The sequence below is a fragment of the Psittacula echo genome, assembly GCF_963264785.1.
Source record: "Psittacula echo genome assembly, contig: SCAFFOLD_79, whole genome shotgun sequence".
NCBI classification, from domain to species: Eukaryota; Metazoa; Chordata; class Aves; order Psittaciformes; family Psittacidae; genus Psittacula; species Psittacula echo.
The window spans coordinates 66,128-84,364 of record NW_027664259.1 but is presented as its reverse complement, the minus strand read 5'-3'; the positions used below and the strand labels follow the sequence as shown (position 1 = coordinate 84,364).

The window sequence follows — 18,237 nt, the reverse complement described above, 5'->3', positions numbered from 1 at the left end:
TTCACTCTATTTCACTCTCCCCCACTCCTCCCTGTATTTTGTGCTAATTTCAGGTCATTTTAGCCTAATTTGGGCCCATTTTGGCTGATCTTGACCAATTTTGGTCTGATTTGCGCTGATTATGGGCAGGTTTGGTCTAATTTACGCTGATTTGTGCCAATTTGGGGCTGATTTCACCCCATTTTCGCTGTATTTCACTCTCTCCCCACTCCTCCCTGTATTTTCTGCTAATTTCAGCTACTTTTGGTCTAATTTGGGCTGATTTTGGTCTAATTTGCGCTGATTTGCTCCATTTTCGGGCTGATTTCGGGCTAATTTCACCCTCTTTTCCCTCCATTTCACTCTCCCCCCACTCCTCCCTGTATTTTGCGCTGACTTGGGCCAATTTTGGGCTGCTTTGGGGCTGATTCGCGCCATTTTCGCGCCGTTTTCGCGCCCTTTTCGCGCCGTTTTCGCGCCCTTTTCGCGCCCTTTTCGCGCCGTTTTCGCGCCGTTTTCGCCCCCCCCAACCCCCCCGCGTTATTTCCCGCCCCTTCCCCCCCTCCCCGCGCCCCTTTTTTGCCCGATTCCCGCTCATTTCGCCCCATTCCGGGGCCCCGCGCCCTTCGCCCAGGGCCAGCGCAGGAGGCGGCGGCGCAGCTCCCGCGCCAGCAGGCGGCGCTCAAGGGCCGTGCGCCGCAGCGCCCCCTGGCGGTGCTCCTGGGCGCGCCGCGCCAGGTACGGGAGCGCCGCCTCCTCCGGCCCCACCGGCACCGACTTGAACGCGGCGAACCCGGCCCCTCCTGACCCCCAAAACCGGAGGAGTCAGCCCCAAAACGCGGAGCAACCCCATAATAACCCCATAATAACCCCATAGTAACAATAACATCCCATAATAACCCCATAATAACCCCATAGTAACAATAACATCCCATAATAACCCCATAATAACCCCATAGTAACAATAACATCCCATAATAACCCCATGGTAACCCCATAGTAACCATAACATCCCATAATAACCCCATGGTAACCCCATAGTAACAATAACATCCCATAATAACCCCATAGTAACAATAACATCCCATAATAACCCCATGGTAACCCCATAGTAACAATAACATCCCATAATAACCCCATAGTAACAATAACATCCCATAATAACCCCATGGTAACCCCATAGTAACAATAACATCCCATAATAACCCCATGGTAACCCCATAGTAACCGTCACATCCCATAATAACCCCATGGTAACCCCATAGTAACAATAACATCCCATAATAACCCCATGGTAACCCCATAGTAACAATAACATCCCATAATAACCCCATGGTAACCCCATAGTAACCGTCACATCCCATAATAACCCCATGCTAACCCCATAGTAACCGTCACATCCCATAATAACCCCATGGTAACCTCATAGTAACAATAACATCCCATAATAACCCCATGGTAACCCCATAGTAACAATAACACCCCATAATAACCCCATGGTAACCCCATAGTAACAATAACATCCCATAATAACCCCATAATAACCCCATAGTAACAATAACATCCCATAATAACCCCATGGTAACCCCATAGTAACAATAACATCCCATAATAACCCCATGGTAACCCCATAGTAACCATAACATCCCATAATAACCCCATGGTAACCCCATAGTAACAATAACATCCCATAATAACCCCATGGTAACCCCATAGTAACCGTCACATCCTATAATAACCCCATGGTAACCCCATAGTAACAATAACATCCCATAATAACCCCATGGTAACCCCATAGTAACAATAACATCCCATAATAACCCCATGGTAACCCCATAGTGACCCCATAGTAACCATAACATCCCATAATAACCCCATGGTAACCCCATAGTGACCCCATAGTAACCCCATAGTAACCATAACATCCCATAATAACTGCATAGGGACCCTATAGTAACCCAATGGAAACCCTAACATCCCATAATAACCCCATGGTGACCCCATAGTAACCATAACATCCCATAATAACCCCATGGTAACCCCATAGTAACAATAACATCCCATAATAACCCCATGGTAACCCCATAGTAACCATAACATCCCATAATAACCCCATGGTAACCCCATAGAAACAATAACATCCCATAATAACCCCATGGTAACCCCATAGTAACAATAACATCCCATAATAACCCCATGGTAACCCCATAGAAACAATAACATCCCATAATAACCCCATGGTAACCCCATAGTAACAATAACATCCCATAATAACCCCATGGTAACCCCATAGTAACCATAACATCCCATAATAACCCCATGGTAACACCATAGTAACAATAACATCCCATAATAACCCCATGGTAACCCCATAGTAACCGTCACATCCCATAATAACCCCATGGTAACCCCATAGTAACCGTCACATCCCATAATAACCCCATGGTAACCCCATAGTAACAATAACATCCCATAATAACCCCATGGTAACCCCATAGTAACCGTCACATCCCATAATAACCCCATGGTAACCCCATAGTAACAATAACATCCCATAATAACCCCATGGTAACCCCATAGTAACAATAACATCCCATAATAACCCCATGGTAACCCCATAGTAACAATAACACCCCATAATAACCACAAAAGGGACTGTAACATCCCATAATAACCCCATAGTAACCCCATAATGACCCCATAATAACCCCATAATGACCCCATAATAACCCCATAGTAACCATCACATCCCATAATAACCGCGAAAGTGACTGTAACATCCCATAATAACCCCATAATAACCCCATGGTAACCCCATAGTAACAATAACATCCCATAATAACCGCGAAAGTGACTGTAACATCCCATAATAACCCCATAGTAACCCCATAATAACCCCATAGTAACCGTCACATCCCATAATAACTGCGAAAGTGACTGTAACATCCCGTAATAACCCCATAATAACCTCATAGTAACAATAGCATCCCATAATGACCCCATAATAACCCACAGTGACCCCATAGTAACCGTCACATCCCATAATAACCGCGAAACTGACTGTAACATCCTATAATAACCCCATAGTAACCCCATAATCACCCCATAATAACCCCATAATGACCTCATAATATCCCCATAGTAACCCATGGTGACCCCATAGTAACCGTCACATCCCATAATAACCCCATAATAACCCCATAGTAACAATAACATCCCATAATAACCCCATAATAACCCCATAGTAACAATAACATCCCATAATAACCGCAAAAGTGACTGTAACATCCCATAATAACCCCATAATAACCCCATAGTAACCCACGGTGACCCCATAGTAACCGTAACATCCCATAATAACCCCATAGTAACCCCATAATAACCATAACGTCCCATAATAACCCCATAGTAACCGTAACATCCCATAATAACCGAGACAGTGACTGTAACATCCCATAATAACCCCATAATAACCCACAGTGACCACCTGGGAGCCGTAACATCCCATAATAACCCCGAAAGTGACTGTAACATCCCATAATAACGCCATAATAACCCCATACTAACCCCATAGTAACCATAACATCCCATAATAACCGCATAGGGACCCCATAGTGACCCCATAGTAACCATAACATCCCATAATAACCCCATAGCAACCCGATAGTAACCCTAACATCCCACAATAACCCCATAATAACCCCATAGTGACCCCATAGTAACCCCATAATAACCATAACATCCCATAATAACCGCATGGGGACCCCATAGTGACCCCATAGTAACCATAACATCCCATAATAACCCCATAGTAACCCCACAGTAACTATAACATCCCATAATAACCCCATAGTGACCCCATAGTAACCATAACATCCCATAATAACCCCATAGTGACCCAATAGTAACCCCATAGTAACCATAACATCCCATAATAACCCCATAATAACCCCATAGTGACCTCATAGTAACCATAACATCCCATAATAACCCCATAATAACCCCATAGTGACCCCATAGTAACCATAACATCCCATAATAACCCCATAGTAACCCCATAGTAACCCCATAGTAACCATAACATCCCATAATAACAGCATAGGGACCCCATAGTGACCCCATAGTAACCATAACATCCCATAATAACCCCATAATAACCCCATAGTGACCCCATAGTAACCCCATAGTAACCACAACATCCCATAATAACTGCATAGGGACCCTATAGTAACCCCATGGAAACCCTAACATCCCATAATAACCCCATGGTGACCCCATAGTAACCATAACATCCCATAATAACCCCATAATAACCCCATGGTGACCCCATAGTAACCATAACATCCCATAATAACCCCATAATAACCCCATGGTGACCCCATAGTAACCATAACATCCCATAATAACTGCATAGGGACCCTATAGTAACCCCATAGAAACCCTAACATCCCATAATAACCCCGTAGTGACCCCAATCGACCCCAAACGGGGCTCACCCAGCGCCAGGGTCACGTGATCACACATCCCATAGAGCTGCCCGAAGCAGACCCCGCCGGCGCGGCGCGGGATGCGCAGGGCCTCCATGCTGCCATGGCAACGGCGACAGCCCATAATGAGCACGTGGGGGCCCCGTAGGAACCCCATAGTAATCGTAACATCCCATAATAACCCCATAGTGACCCCATAGTAACAATAACATCCCATAATAACAAAATAGTGACCCCATAGTAACCATAACATCCCATAATAACCCCATAGTAACCCCATAGTAACCCTAACATCCCATAATAACCCCATAGTGACCCCATAGTAACCATAACATCCCATAATAACCCCATAGTGACCCCATAGTAACAATAACATCCCATAATAACAAAATAGTGACCCCATAGTAACCATAACATCCCATAATAACCCCATAGTAACCCCATAGTAACCCTAACATCCCATAATAACCCCATAGTGACCCCATAGTAACCATAACATCCCATAATAACCCCATAGTGACCCCATAGTAACAATAACATCCCATAATAACAAAATAGTGACCCCATAGTAACCATAACATCCCATAATAACCCCATAGCAACCCCATAGTAACCATAACATCCCATAATAACCCCATAGTGACCCCATAGTAACCATAACATCCCATAATAACCCCATAGCAACCCCATAGTAACCATAACATCCCATAATAACCCCATAGTAACCCCATAGTAACCCTAACATCCCATAATAACCCCATAGCAACCCCATAGTAACCCTAACATCCCATAATAACCCCATAGCAACCCCATAGTAACCATAACATCCCATAATAACCCCATAGTGACCCCATAGTAACAATAACATCCCATAATAACCCCATAGTGACCCCATAGTAACCATAACATCCCATAATAACCGCATAGGGACCCCATAGTGACCCCATAGTAACCATAACATCCCATAATAACCCCATAATAACCCCATAGTGACCCCATAGTAACCATAACATCCCATAATAACCCCATAGTAACCCCATAGTAACCCTAACATCCCATAATAACCCCATAATAACCCCATAGTGACCCCATAGTGACCCCATAGTAACCATAACATCCCATAATAACCCCATAGTGACCCCATAGTGACCCCATAGTAACAATAACATCCCATAATAACCCCATAGCAACCCCATAGTAACCATAACATCCCATAATAACCCCATAGTGACCCCATAGTAACCATAACATCCCATAATAACCCCATAGTGACCCCATAGTAACCATAACATCCCATAATAACCCCATAGTGACCCCATAGTAACCGTCACATCCCATAATAACCCCATAGCCCCCCATTACCCCAGAGGGAGGGGGCGTGTCCTCAGCTGACCCCGCCCCCCGCGGCCCTTTAGCGCCCCCTGCAGGCCGCGCCGCAAACCCCTGCCTGCGCCCCCCCTCGCCACCCGATAGAGCCCCATAGAGCCCCATAGACACCCATAGACACCCCATAGACACCCCATAGCGCCCCATAGACACCCATAGTGCCCCATAGCGCCCCATAGACACCCCATAGAGCCCCATAGACACCCCATAGAGCCCCATAGACACCCCATAGACACCCATAGACACCCCATAGAGCCCCATAGACACCCATAGACACCCCATAGACACCCCATAGCGCCCCATAGACACCCATAGTGCCCCATAGACACCCCATAGCCACCCCCATAGCGCCCCATAGACACCCCATAGACACCCATAGACACCCCATAGACACCCCATAGACACCCCATAGCGCCCCATAGACACCCCATAGAGCCCCATAGACACCCCATAGACACCCATAGCCACCCCATAGCGCCCCATAGACACCCCATAGACACCCCATAGCCACCCCATAGAGCCCCATAGACACCCATAGACACCCCATAGACACCCCATAGACACCCATAGACACCCCATAGCGCCCCATAGACACCCCATAGACACCCCATAGACACCCCATAGCCACCCCATAGCCACCCCATAGACACCCCATAGACACCCCATAGCGCCCCATAGACACCCCATAGACACCCCATAGACACCCCATAGCGCCCCATAGACACCCCATAGACACCCCATAGACACCCCATAGCCACCCCATAGAGCCCCATAGACACCCCATAGCCACCCCATAGAGCCCCATAGACACCCCATAGACACCCCATAGACACCCCATAGCGCCCCATAGCGCCCCATAGACACCCCATAGACACCCCATAGACACCCCATAGCGCCCCATAGACACCCCATAGCGCCCCATGGACGCCCCATAGCGCCCCATAGACACCCCATAGCGCCCCATAGCGCCCCATAGACACCCCATAGCGCCCCATAGACACCCCATAGACACCCCATAGACACCCCATAGCGCCCCATAGCGCCCCATAGACACCCCATAGCGCCCCATAGACACCCATAGACACCCATAGACACCCCATAGACACCCCATAGACACCCCATAGCGCCCCATAGACACCCCATAGACACCCCATAGACACCCCATAGACACCCCATAGCGCCCCATAGACACCCCATATACACCCCATAGCGCCCCATAGACACCCCATAGACACCCCATAGACACCCCATAGACACCCCATAGCGCCCCATAGCGCCCCATAGACACCCCATAGACACCCCATAGACACCCCATAGCGCCCCATAGCGCCCCATAGACACCCCATAGACACCCCATAGACACCCCATAGCACCCCACATGTGGGGCAGACCCACCGCTGCACCGCCTGCATCACCGAGGCTTCGTTGTGAGTGGCCACCATGAGCCGGGCCTGATCCTGAACCACCAGCGCCAGCGCCAGCTCCAGGCAGGCCCCATAGCTATGGGGTGAGACCCATAGAGACCCATAGAGACCCATAGGGACCCATAGAGACCCATAGAGACCCCATAGAGACCCATAGAGACCCATAGAGACCCTATAGAGCCCCATAGAGACCCATAGAGACCCATAGAGCCCCATAGAGACCCTATAGAGCCCCATAGAGACCCCATAGAGACCCATGGAGACCCATAGAGACCCCATAGAGACCCATAGAGCCCCATAGCCCCACCTGAGGTGCGTGGCCTCCAACGTGGGGTGCAGGGGGTCTGGGACCCCCAACTTGTGGGCCCGGAGCCGCTCCTCCTCCAGGTACGCGCCTCGGACCAGCTTCACCCCATAGCGCGCCCCATAGCGCCGGGCCCACGAGGCCTCCATGGACAGCACCTGCTCAGCGCCCTGCCCCATAGAGACCCCATAGAGACCCATAGAGACCCCATAGAGACCCCATAGAGACCCCATAGAGACCCCATAGAGACCCATAGAGACCCCATAGAGCCCCCCCCGCCCCACACCTATGGGGCTGCCCCATAGCGCCCCCTAACGCACGCGCACGTAGGCCTGCACCGTGCTCCAGACGCGAGGCTCCGCCCCCCGGTTGTGGCGGCCAATCAGGGCGAGGGTGAGGAGCCGCAGCGCCCCCTGCAGGTGGCTCTGCTCCGCGTCCACCATCAGCGTCACCCCCTGCGCCGCCGCCGCCTGCGGGAGCCCCATTGATTCTATGGGGCTGCCCCATTGATTCTATGGGGCTGGACCCACATCGGGACCCATTGATTCTATGGGGCTGGACCCATATCGGGACCCATTGATTCTATGGGGCTGCCCCATTGATTCTATGGGGCTGGACCCACATCGGGACCCATTGATTCTATGGGGCTGGACCCACATCGGGACCCATTGATTCTATGGGGCTGCCCCATTGATTCTATGGGGCTGGACCCACATCGGGACCCATTGATTCTATGGGGCTGGACCCACATCGGGACCCATTGATTCTATGGGGCTGCCCCATTGATTCTATGGGGCTGGACCCACATCGGGACCCATTGATTCTATGGGGCTGGACCCACATCGGGACCCATTGATTCTATGGGGCTGCCCCATTGATTCTATGGGGCTGGACCCACATCGGGACCCATTGATTCTATGGGGCTGGACCCACATCGGGACCCATTGATTCTATGGGGCTGCCCCATTGATTCTATGGGGCTGGACCCACATCGGGACCCATTGATTCTATGGGGCTGCCCCATTGATTCTATGGGGCTGGACCCACATCGGGACCCATTGATTCTATGGGGCTGCCCCATTGATGCTATGGGGCTGGACCCACATCGGGACCCATTGATTCTATGGGGCTGCCCCATTGATTCTATGGGGCTGGACCCACATCGGGACCCATTGATTCTATGGGGCTGCCCCATTGATTCTATGGGGCTGGACCCACATCGGGACCCATTGATTCTATGGGGCTGGACCCACATCGGGACCCATTGATTCTATGGGGCTGGACACACATGGGGACCCATTGATCCTATGGGGCTGGACCCATATCGGGACCCATTGATTCTATGGGGCTGGACCCACATCGGGACCCATTGATCCTATGGGGCTGGACCCACATCAGGACCCATTGATTCTATGGGCTGGACCCACATCGGGACCCATTGATCCTATGGGGCTGGACCCACATCGGGACCCATTGATGCTATGGGGCTGGACCCACATCGGGACCCATTGATTCTATGGGCTGGACCCACATCGGGACCCATTGATTCTATGGGGCTGCCCCATTGATTCTATGGGGCTGGACCCACATCGGGACCCATTGATCCTATAGGGCTGGACCTACATCGGGACCCATTGATTCTATGGGACTGGACACACATGGGGACCCATTGATCCTATGGGGCTGGACCCACATCGGGACCCATTGATTCTATGGGGCTGGACCCACATCGGGACCCATTGATTCTATGGGGCTGGACACACATGGGGACCCATTGATCCTATGGGGCTGGACCCATATCGGGACCCATTGATTCTATGGGGCTGGACCCACATCGGGACCCATTGATGCTATGGGGCTGGACCCACATCAGGACCCATTGATTCTATGGGCTGGACCCACATCGGGACCCATTGATCCTATGGGGCTGGACCCACGTCGGGACCCATTGATGCTATGGGGCTGGACCCACATCGGGACCCATTGATTCTATGGGGCTGCCCCATTGATTCCATGGGGCTGGACCCACATTGGGACCCACTGATTCTATGGGGCTGCCCCACACCTGACCTGGGCCACGCTGTCCAAGCGCCGCAGGGAGACCCCAAAGTGCTGGTTCTGCTGCAGGGTCAGGAAAGGCAGGGACGGAGCAATCTATGGGGCAGACCCACAAGTTATGGGGCTCAATGGGCTCTATGGGGCAGGTTAGGGGGCTCTATGGGCCAGGTTATGGGGCTCATTGGTCTCTATGAGGCAGGTGATGGGGCTCAATGGGGTCTATTGGGCAAGTTATGGGGCTCTATGGGGCAGGTTATGGGGCTCTATGGGGCAGGTTATGGGGCTCTATGGGGCAGGTTATGGGGCTTATTGTGCTCTATGGGGCAGGTTATGGGGCTTATAGGGCTCTATGGTGCAATTTATGGTGCTCATTGGGCTCTATGGGGCAGGCTATGGGGCTCATTGAGCTCTATGGGGCAGGTTATGGGGCTCATTGAGCTCTATGGGGCAGGTTATGGGGCTTATAGGGCTCTATGGTGCAATTTATGGTGCTCATTGGGCTCTATGGGGCAGGCTATGGGGCTCTATGGGGCTGGTTATGGGGCTCATTGGTCTCTATGAGGCAGGTGATGGGGCTCAATGGGGTCTATTGGGCAAGTTATGGGGCTCTATGGGGCAGGTTATGGGGCTTATTGTGCTCTATGGGGCAGGTTATGGGGCTCTATGGGGCAGGTTATGGGCCTCATTGAGCTCTATGGGGCACGTTATAGGGCTCATTGGGGTCTATAGGGCAGGTTATGGGGCTCAATGGGGTCTATGGGGCAAGTTATGGGGCTCTATAGGGCAGGTTATGGGGCTTATTGTGCTCTATGGGGCAGGTTATGGGGCTCTATGGGGCAGGTTATAGGGCTCATTGCGGTCTATGGGGCAGGCTATGGGGCTCTATGGGGCAGGTTATGGGGCTTATTGAGCTCTATGGGGCAGGTTATAGGGCTCATTGGGGTCTATGGGGCAGGTTATGGGGCTCAATGGGGTCTATGGGGCAGGTCATGGGGCTCTATGGGGCAGGTTATGGGGCTCATTGAGCTCTATAGGGCAAGTTATGGGGTCTATGGGGCAGGTTATGGGGCTCTATGGGGCAGGTTATGGGGTTTATTGTGCTCTATGGGGCAGGTTATGGGGCTCTATGGGGCAGCTTATGGGGCTCATTGGGGTCTATGGGGCAGGTTATGGGGCTCTATGGGGCAGGTTATGGGGCTCATTGAGCTCTATGGGGCAGGCTATGGGGCTCTATGGGGCATGTTATGGGGCTCATTGGTCTCTATGGGGCAGGCTATGGGGCTCTATGGGGCAGGTTATGGGGCTCATTGAGCTCTATGGGGCAGGCTATGGGGCTCAGCCCCACACGTGTGGGTCAGGCCCCACCTGGCCCCCCATGGCCGCCATGATGAGCTCCGGCGTCACTTTGGTACCCGGCTCCTGCATCCGCTGCTGAATGGTGGCCTATGGGGCGATGTGGGGCTCACTTAGGGGGCTGGGGGGGGTCCGGCCCCTGCCCCATAGATTCTATGGGGCAGCCCCAGAACTCACGCAGAGCTCGGCGTCCATCATGGCCGTCACCTTCAGCTGCATCATGGCCCCGGGGCCCGTGGCCGCCGCCAGCCCCACACATTCCAAGGCCGCCTCATGGTTGGCCTCGAACCAGGCCTCGCTGCCCCACACATGGGGGGAGATGTGGGGCAGGGCCCGGAGCCCGCCCCATAGACCCCAATGGGACCCATACCCCAACCCATAGCGCCCCATAAACCCCCATTGCGCCCCATAGACCCTGTGCCCCATAGCACCCCATACGCTGCCCCATAGAGCCCCATAGACCCCAATGCGCCCCATAACCCACCCCATAGCGCCCCATAGTGCCCCATAGCAACCAACGTGTGTCCCATATCCCACCCCATACCCTGCCCCATAGCTCCCCATAGCCACCAACATGCCCCATAGCACCCCACAGCCCGCCCCATAGCACCCCATATCCCGCCCCATAGCACCCCATAGCCACCAACGTGGCCCATAGCACCCCACACCCCACCCCATAGCACCCCATACCCTGCCCCATAGCGCCCCACAGCCACCAACGTGCCCCATAGCACCCCATACCCCACCACATAGCACCCCACACCCTGCCCCATAGCTCCCCATAGCGCCCCATAACCCACCCCATAGCACCCCATACCCCACCGCATAGCACCCCACACCCTGCCCCATAGCACCCCACCCCCCACCCCATAGCACCCCATAGCCACCAATGTGCCCCATAGCGCCCCATAGCACCCCATAGCCGCCAATGTGCCCCATAGCACCCCATACCCCACCCCATAGCACCCCATACCCCGCCCCATAGCTCCCCATAGCAACCAACATGCCCCATAGCGCCCCACAGCCCGCCCCATAGCACCCCATATCCCGCCCCATAGCACCCCATAGCCACCAACGTGCCCCATAGCACCCCACACCCCACCCCATAGCACCCCATAGCCACCAACGTGCCCCATAGCTCCCCATAGCACCCCACACCCCTCCCCATAGCTCCCCATAGCCACCAACGTGCCCCATAGCACCCCACACCCTGCCCCATAGCGCCCCACACCCAGCTCCATAGCACCCCACACCCTGCCCCATAGCACCCCATAGCACCCCATAGCGCCCCACATCCCACCCCATAGCGCCCCATAGCCACCAACGCGCCCCATAGCACCCCACCCCCCACCCCATAGCACCCCATAGCCACCAATGGGTCCCATAGCACCCCATAGCCACCAATGTGCCCCATAGCACCCCATAGCACCCCATAGCACCCCATAGCGCCCCACACCCCACCCCATAGCACCCCATAGCCACCAATGTGCCCCATAGCGCCCCATAGCACCCCATAGCACCCCATAGCGCCCCACACCCCACCCCATAGCACCCCATAGCCACCAACGTGCCCCATAGCTCCCCATAGCTCCCCATACCCCACCCCATAGCGCCCCACACCCCGCCCCATAGCACCCCATAGCCACCAACGTGCCCCATAGGTCCCCATAGCTCCCCATACCCCACCCCATAGCGCCCCATAGCCACCAACGTGCCCCATAGGTCCCCATAGCTCCCCATAGCCGCCAATGTGCCCCATAGCACCCCATAGCACCCCATAGCGCCCCATACCCCGCCCCAACGCGCCCCATAGCGCCCCACAGCCCGCCCCGCGGCGCCCCCTGGCGGCGCTCACCCTCCGCGGCCCCTCCCCCCGGGGCTCTCGCAGGGGAGGGCGAGGGCGGGGCCGAGCCCCTCCCCCCGCAGCCGCGCGGCCGCCGCCAGGGCCCCGGAGCGCGAGGGCCCCGCCACGAACTGAGCGTAAAAGAGAGCGCGGAGGGGGGGAGGGGCGAGGGGGAGCAGCTGCGGGGGGAGGGGAGGGAGACCCATGGGGACCCATGGGGACCCATAGAGACCCATAGAGACCCCATAGAGACCCATAGAGACCCATAGAGACCCCATAGAGACCCCATAGAGACCCCATAGAGACCCATAGAGACCCATAGAGACCCATAGAGACCCCATAGAGACCCATAGAGACCCCATAGAGACCCATAGAGACCCCATAGAGACCCCATAGAGACCCATAGAGACCCATAGAGACCCATAGAGACCCATGGGGACCCATAGAGACCCATAGAGACCCATAGAGACCCATAGAGACCCATAGAGACCCCATAGAGACCCCATAGAGACCCATAGAGACCCCATAGAGACCCATAGAGACCTATAGAGACCCATAGAGACCCCATAGAGACCCATAGAGACCCCATAGAGACCCATAGAGACCCATAGAGACCCATAGAGACCCATAGAGACCCCATAGAGACCCATAGAGACCCATAGAGACCCCATAGAGACCCATAGAGACCCATAGAGACCCCTAGAGACCCATAGAGACCCCATAGAGACCCATAGAGACCCCATAGAGACCCATAGAGACCCATAGAGACCCCATAGAGACCCATAGAGACCCATAGAGACCCCATAGAGACCCCATAGAGACCCATAGAGACCCCACAGAGACCCATAGAGACCCCATAGAGACCCATAGAGACCCATAGAGACCCATAGAGACCCATAGAGACCCCATAGAGACCCCATAGAGACCCATAGAGACCCCTAGAGACCCCATAGAGACCCATAGAGACCCATAGAGACCATAGAGACCCCATAGAGACCCCATAGAGACCCCATAGAGACCCCTAGAGACCCCATAGAGACTCCATAGAGACCCATAGAGACCCATAGAGACCCCATAGAGACCCATAGAGACCCATAGAGACCCCATAGAGACCCCATAGAGACCCATAGAGACCCCACAGAGACCCATAGAGACCCCATAGAGACTCATAGAGACCCCATAGAGACCCCATAGAGACCCATAGAGACCCCACAGAGACCCATAGAGACCCCATAGAGACCCATAGAGACCCCACAGAGACCCATAGAGACCCCATAGAGACCCATAGAGACCCCATAGAGACCCCATAGAGACCCATAGAGACCCCACAGAGACCCATAGAGACCCCATAGAGACCCCTAGAGACCCCATAGAGACTCCATAGAGACCCATAGAGACCCATAGAGACCCCATAGAGACCCATAGAGACCCATAGAGACCCCATAGAGACCCATAGAGACCCATAGAGACCCCATAGAGACCCATAGAGACCCATAGAGACCCCATAGAGACCCCATAGAGACCCATAGAGACCCCACAGAGACCCATAGAGACCCCATAGAGACTCATAGAGACCCCATAGAGGCCCCATAGAGACCCCTAGAGACCCATAGAGACCCCATAGAGACCCATAGAGACCCATAGAGACCCATAGAGACCCATGGGGACCCATAGAGACCCATAGAGACCCCATAGAGACCCATAGAGCCCTCCCCATAGAGCCCACCCCACAGCTCCAGCCCCACATCTATGGGGCAGCCCCATAGAGACAACCCCATAGAGCCCCATAGAGCCCACCCCATAGCTCCAGCCACATATCTATGGGGCAGCCCCATAGAGACAACCCCATAGAGCCCCATAGAGCCCACCCCATAGCTCCAGCCCCATATCTATGGGGCAGCCCCATAGAGACTGCCCCAAAGAGCCCCATAGAGCCTGCCCCATAGCTCCAGCCCCATATCTATGGGGCAGCCCCATAGAGCCCGCCCCATAGCTCCAGCCCCATATCTATGGGGCAGCCCCATAGAGACTGCCCCATAGCTCCAGCCCCATATCTATGGGGCAGCCCCATAGAGCCCGTCCCATAGAGCCCCATAGAGCCCACCCCATAGCTCCAGCCCCATATCTATGGGGCAGCCCCATAGAGCCCGTCCCATAGAGCCCCATAGAGCCCACCCCATAGCTCAAGCCCCATATCTATGGGGCAGCCCCATAGAGCCCGCCCCATAGAGCCCCATAGAGCCCACCCCATAGCTCCAGCCCCATATCTATGGGGCAGCCCCATAGAGCCCGCCCCATAGAGCCCCATAGAGCCCGCCCCATAGCTCCAGCCCCATATCTATGGGGCAGCCCCTCCCCCCCCCCCCCCCCCCCCGCTCACCGTCCCCGCGCGCCGCACGAGGGCGGGCACCGCGCATGCGCCCAGCACGAGCAGCGCCCGCAGCAGCTCCCGGGAGCTCCGGAGCCGCAGCCCCGCCCCCAGCGAGAGGTCCAAGGGGGGGGGGGGAGGGGCAAGGAAGGGGGGGGAGGGGCTGGGGGGGCTCTGCCCCATAGAGACCCCTCCGTGCCCCATAGAGCCCGAGCCCTGCCCCATAGATCCCTGCCCCATAGAGCCCGAGCCCTGCCCCATAGAGCCCGAGCCCTGCCCCATAGATCCCTGCCCCATAGAGCCCGATCCCTGCCCCATAGATCCCGATCCCTGCCCCATAGAGCCCGAGCCCTGCCCCATAGATCCCGATCCCTGCCCTATAGATCCCGATCCCTGCCCTATAGATCCCTGCCCCATAGATCCCTGCCCCATAGAGGCCCCTCCCTGCCCCATAGACATCCCCCCATGCCCCATAGATCCCTGCCCTGTAGAGGCCCCTCCTTGCCCCATACATCCCTTCCCCATAGAGACACCCCCTTGCCCCATAGATCCCTGCCCCATAGATCCCTTCTTCTGCCCCATAGATCCCCACTCCTGCCCCATAGATCCCCACTCCTGCCCCATAGATCCCTGCTCCTGCCCCATAGATCCCCTCCCCGGCTTCTGCCCCACAGAGCCCCCGAGCCGCTCCTGCCCCATAGCGCCTGTGCAAAGGTCGGGGCCCGCTGTGGGGCTGGGCTTAAATGGGAGCTCCTGCCCCATAGATACACATTAACCCGGCCCCCCACGGGTCAGTGCCCCACAGCGTGGGGTCAATGGGGGAGGGTGCTATGGGGCACGCAATGCAGCACACTATGGGGCACGCTATGGGGCAGCGCTATGGGGCAGCGCTATGGGGCACATTATGGGGTGCTGTGGGGTACACTACAGGGCACCTTATGGGGTGCGCTATGGGGCGCGCAATGGGGCAGTGCTATGGGGCATGCTATGGGGCAGGGCTATGGGGCTGTGCTATGGGGCAGTGCTATGGGGCACGCTATGGGGCGCGCAATGGGGCAGTGCTATGAGGCACGCTATGGGGCGCGCAATGGGGCAGTGCTATGGGGCACGCTATGGGGCGCGCAATGGGGCAGTGCTATGGGGCACGCTATGGGGCGCGCAATGGGGCAGTGCTATGGGGCACGCTATGGGGCGCGCAATGGGGCAGTGCTATGGGGCACGCTATGGGGCGCGCAATGGGGCAGTGCTATGGGGCACGCTATGGGGCGCGCAATGGGGCAGTGCTATGGGGCACGCTATGGGGCGCGCAATGGGGCAGTGCTATGGGGCACGCAATGGGGCGCGCAATGGGGCAGTGCTATGGGTCACGCTATGGGGCGCGCAATGGGGCAGTTCTATGGAGCACGCTATGGGGTGTGCAATGGGGCAGGGCTATGGGGCAGTGCTATGGGGCAGTGCTATGGGGCAGGGCTATGGGGCTGTGCTATGGGGCAGTGCTATGGGGCACGCTATGGGGCGCGCAATGGGGCAGTGCTATGGGGCACGCTATGGGGCGCGCAATGGGGCAGTGCTATGGGGCACGCTATGGGGCGTGCAATGGGGCAGTGCTATGGGGCACGCTATGGGGCGCGCAATGGGGCAGTGCTATGGGGCATGCTATGGGGCGCGCAATGGGGCAGTTCTATGGGGCACGCTATGGGGTGTGCAATGGGGCAGGGCTATGGGGCAGTGCTATGGGGCAGTGCTATGGGGCAGGGCTATGGGGCTGTGCTATGGGGCAGTGCTATGGGGCACGCTATGGGGCGCGCAATGGGGCAGTGCTATGGGGCACGCTATGGGGCGCGCAATGGGGCAGTGCTATGGGGCACGCTATGGGGCGCGCAATGGGGCAGTGCTATGGGGCACGCTATGGGGCGCGCAATGGGGCAGTGCTATGGGGCACGCTATGGGTCACGCAATGGGGCAGGGCTATGGGGCAGTGCTATGGGGCAGGGCTATGGGGCTGTGCTATGGGGCAGTGCTATGGGGCACGCTATGGGGCGCGCAATGGGGCAGTGCTATGGGGCACGCTATGGGGCGCGCAATGGGGCAGTGCTATGGGGCACGCTATGGGGCGCGCAATGGGGCAGTGCTATGGGGCACGCTATGGGGCGCGCAATGGGGCAGTGCTATGGGTCACGCTATGGGGCACGCAATGGGGCAGTGCTATGGGTCACGCTATGGGTCACGCAATGGGGCAGGGCTATGGGGCACGCTATGGGGCAGGTTCCAACCCCCCCGTCCCCCCATCACCCCCCATTAATTCAGCCCCACACACATCACACCGAGCTTATGGGCTTCTTTATTTTCTATGGGGCAGCGCTATGGGGCAGGGGGGCCATTAACACCATTCACTCAGCCCCATATGGGCCAACGCTGCCCATAATGGGGCCTATGGGGGGGGTTGGGGGTGGGTTATGGCTATGGGGCAGGCTATGGGGCAGGCTATGGGGCAGGCTATGGGGCAGGCTATGGGGCGCTATGGGTCAGTAGTTGGAGCCTCGTTCCTGTTGCCGGTAGCCGCCGCGGCGCAGGTATCCTCCATCCCCTTTGCGGTACCCGTCCTTCTGGTCTATGGGGCGAGAGGGGGGGGGTGAGATGTGGGGCAGGAGCTATGGGGTGGGGTCTATGGGGCTGGGATCTATGGGGCTGGGGTCTATGGGGCTGGGATCTATGGGGTGTGGGCAGTGATGGGGGATGAGGTTATGGGGCGATGAATGGGGTTGGGGGGGGATAATGGGGGTGGACGCGGGCGCTATGGGGCAGGTTATGGGGCACCTATGGGTCTCTATGGGTCACTGTGGCGCCTATGGGGCTCTATGGGTCTCTATGGGTCGCTATGGCCCCTATAGGGCTCTATGGGTCCCAATGGGGTCCCTATGGGGTCCCTATAGGTCGCTATGGGGCTCTATGGGGCGCTATGTATCTCTATGGCCCCTATGGTTCTCTATGGGCTCTCCCCATACCCAGTACTACAGGGCTTGGACCACACCATT

General features: G+C 55.8%; 2 protein-coding genes across 2 annotated transcripts in view; both read right to left on the bottom strand.

Moving 5' to 3' along the window:
* Positions 1-573: 573 nt before the first annotated feature.
* On the bottom strand, positions 574-17,606 carry PRODH2 (proline dehydrogenase 2; the record flags this gene model as incomplete). The annotated part of the gene is made up of 11 exons (XM_080639692.1): positions 574-782; positions 4,476-4,564; positions 7,248-7,352; positions 7,584-7,750; positions 7,901-8,050; positions 9,651-9,734; positions 11,004-11,081; positions 11,169-11,289; positions 12,847-12,965; positions 15,215-15,365; positions 17,590-17,606. 11 exons carry the CDS (start codon positions 17,604-17,606, stop codon positions 574-576), a joined length of 1,290 nt encoding a protein of 429 aa, XP_080495818.1.
* The window catches only part of LOC308218227 (eukaryotic translation initiation factor 3 subunit C-like), a 46,545-nt gene continuing 45,848 nt past the window's right edge, over positions 17,541-18,237 (bottom strand). Inside the window, exon 23 of the mRNA XM_080639691.1 lies at positions 17,541-17,813. Coding sequence (XP_080495817.1) covers positions 17,728-17,813 — 86 coding nt within the window. The 3' untranslated portion in view covers positions 17,541-17,727. The remainder of the gene's footprint in view (positions 17,814-18,237) is intronic.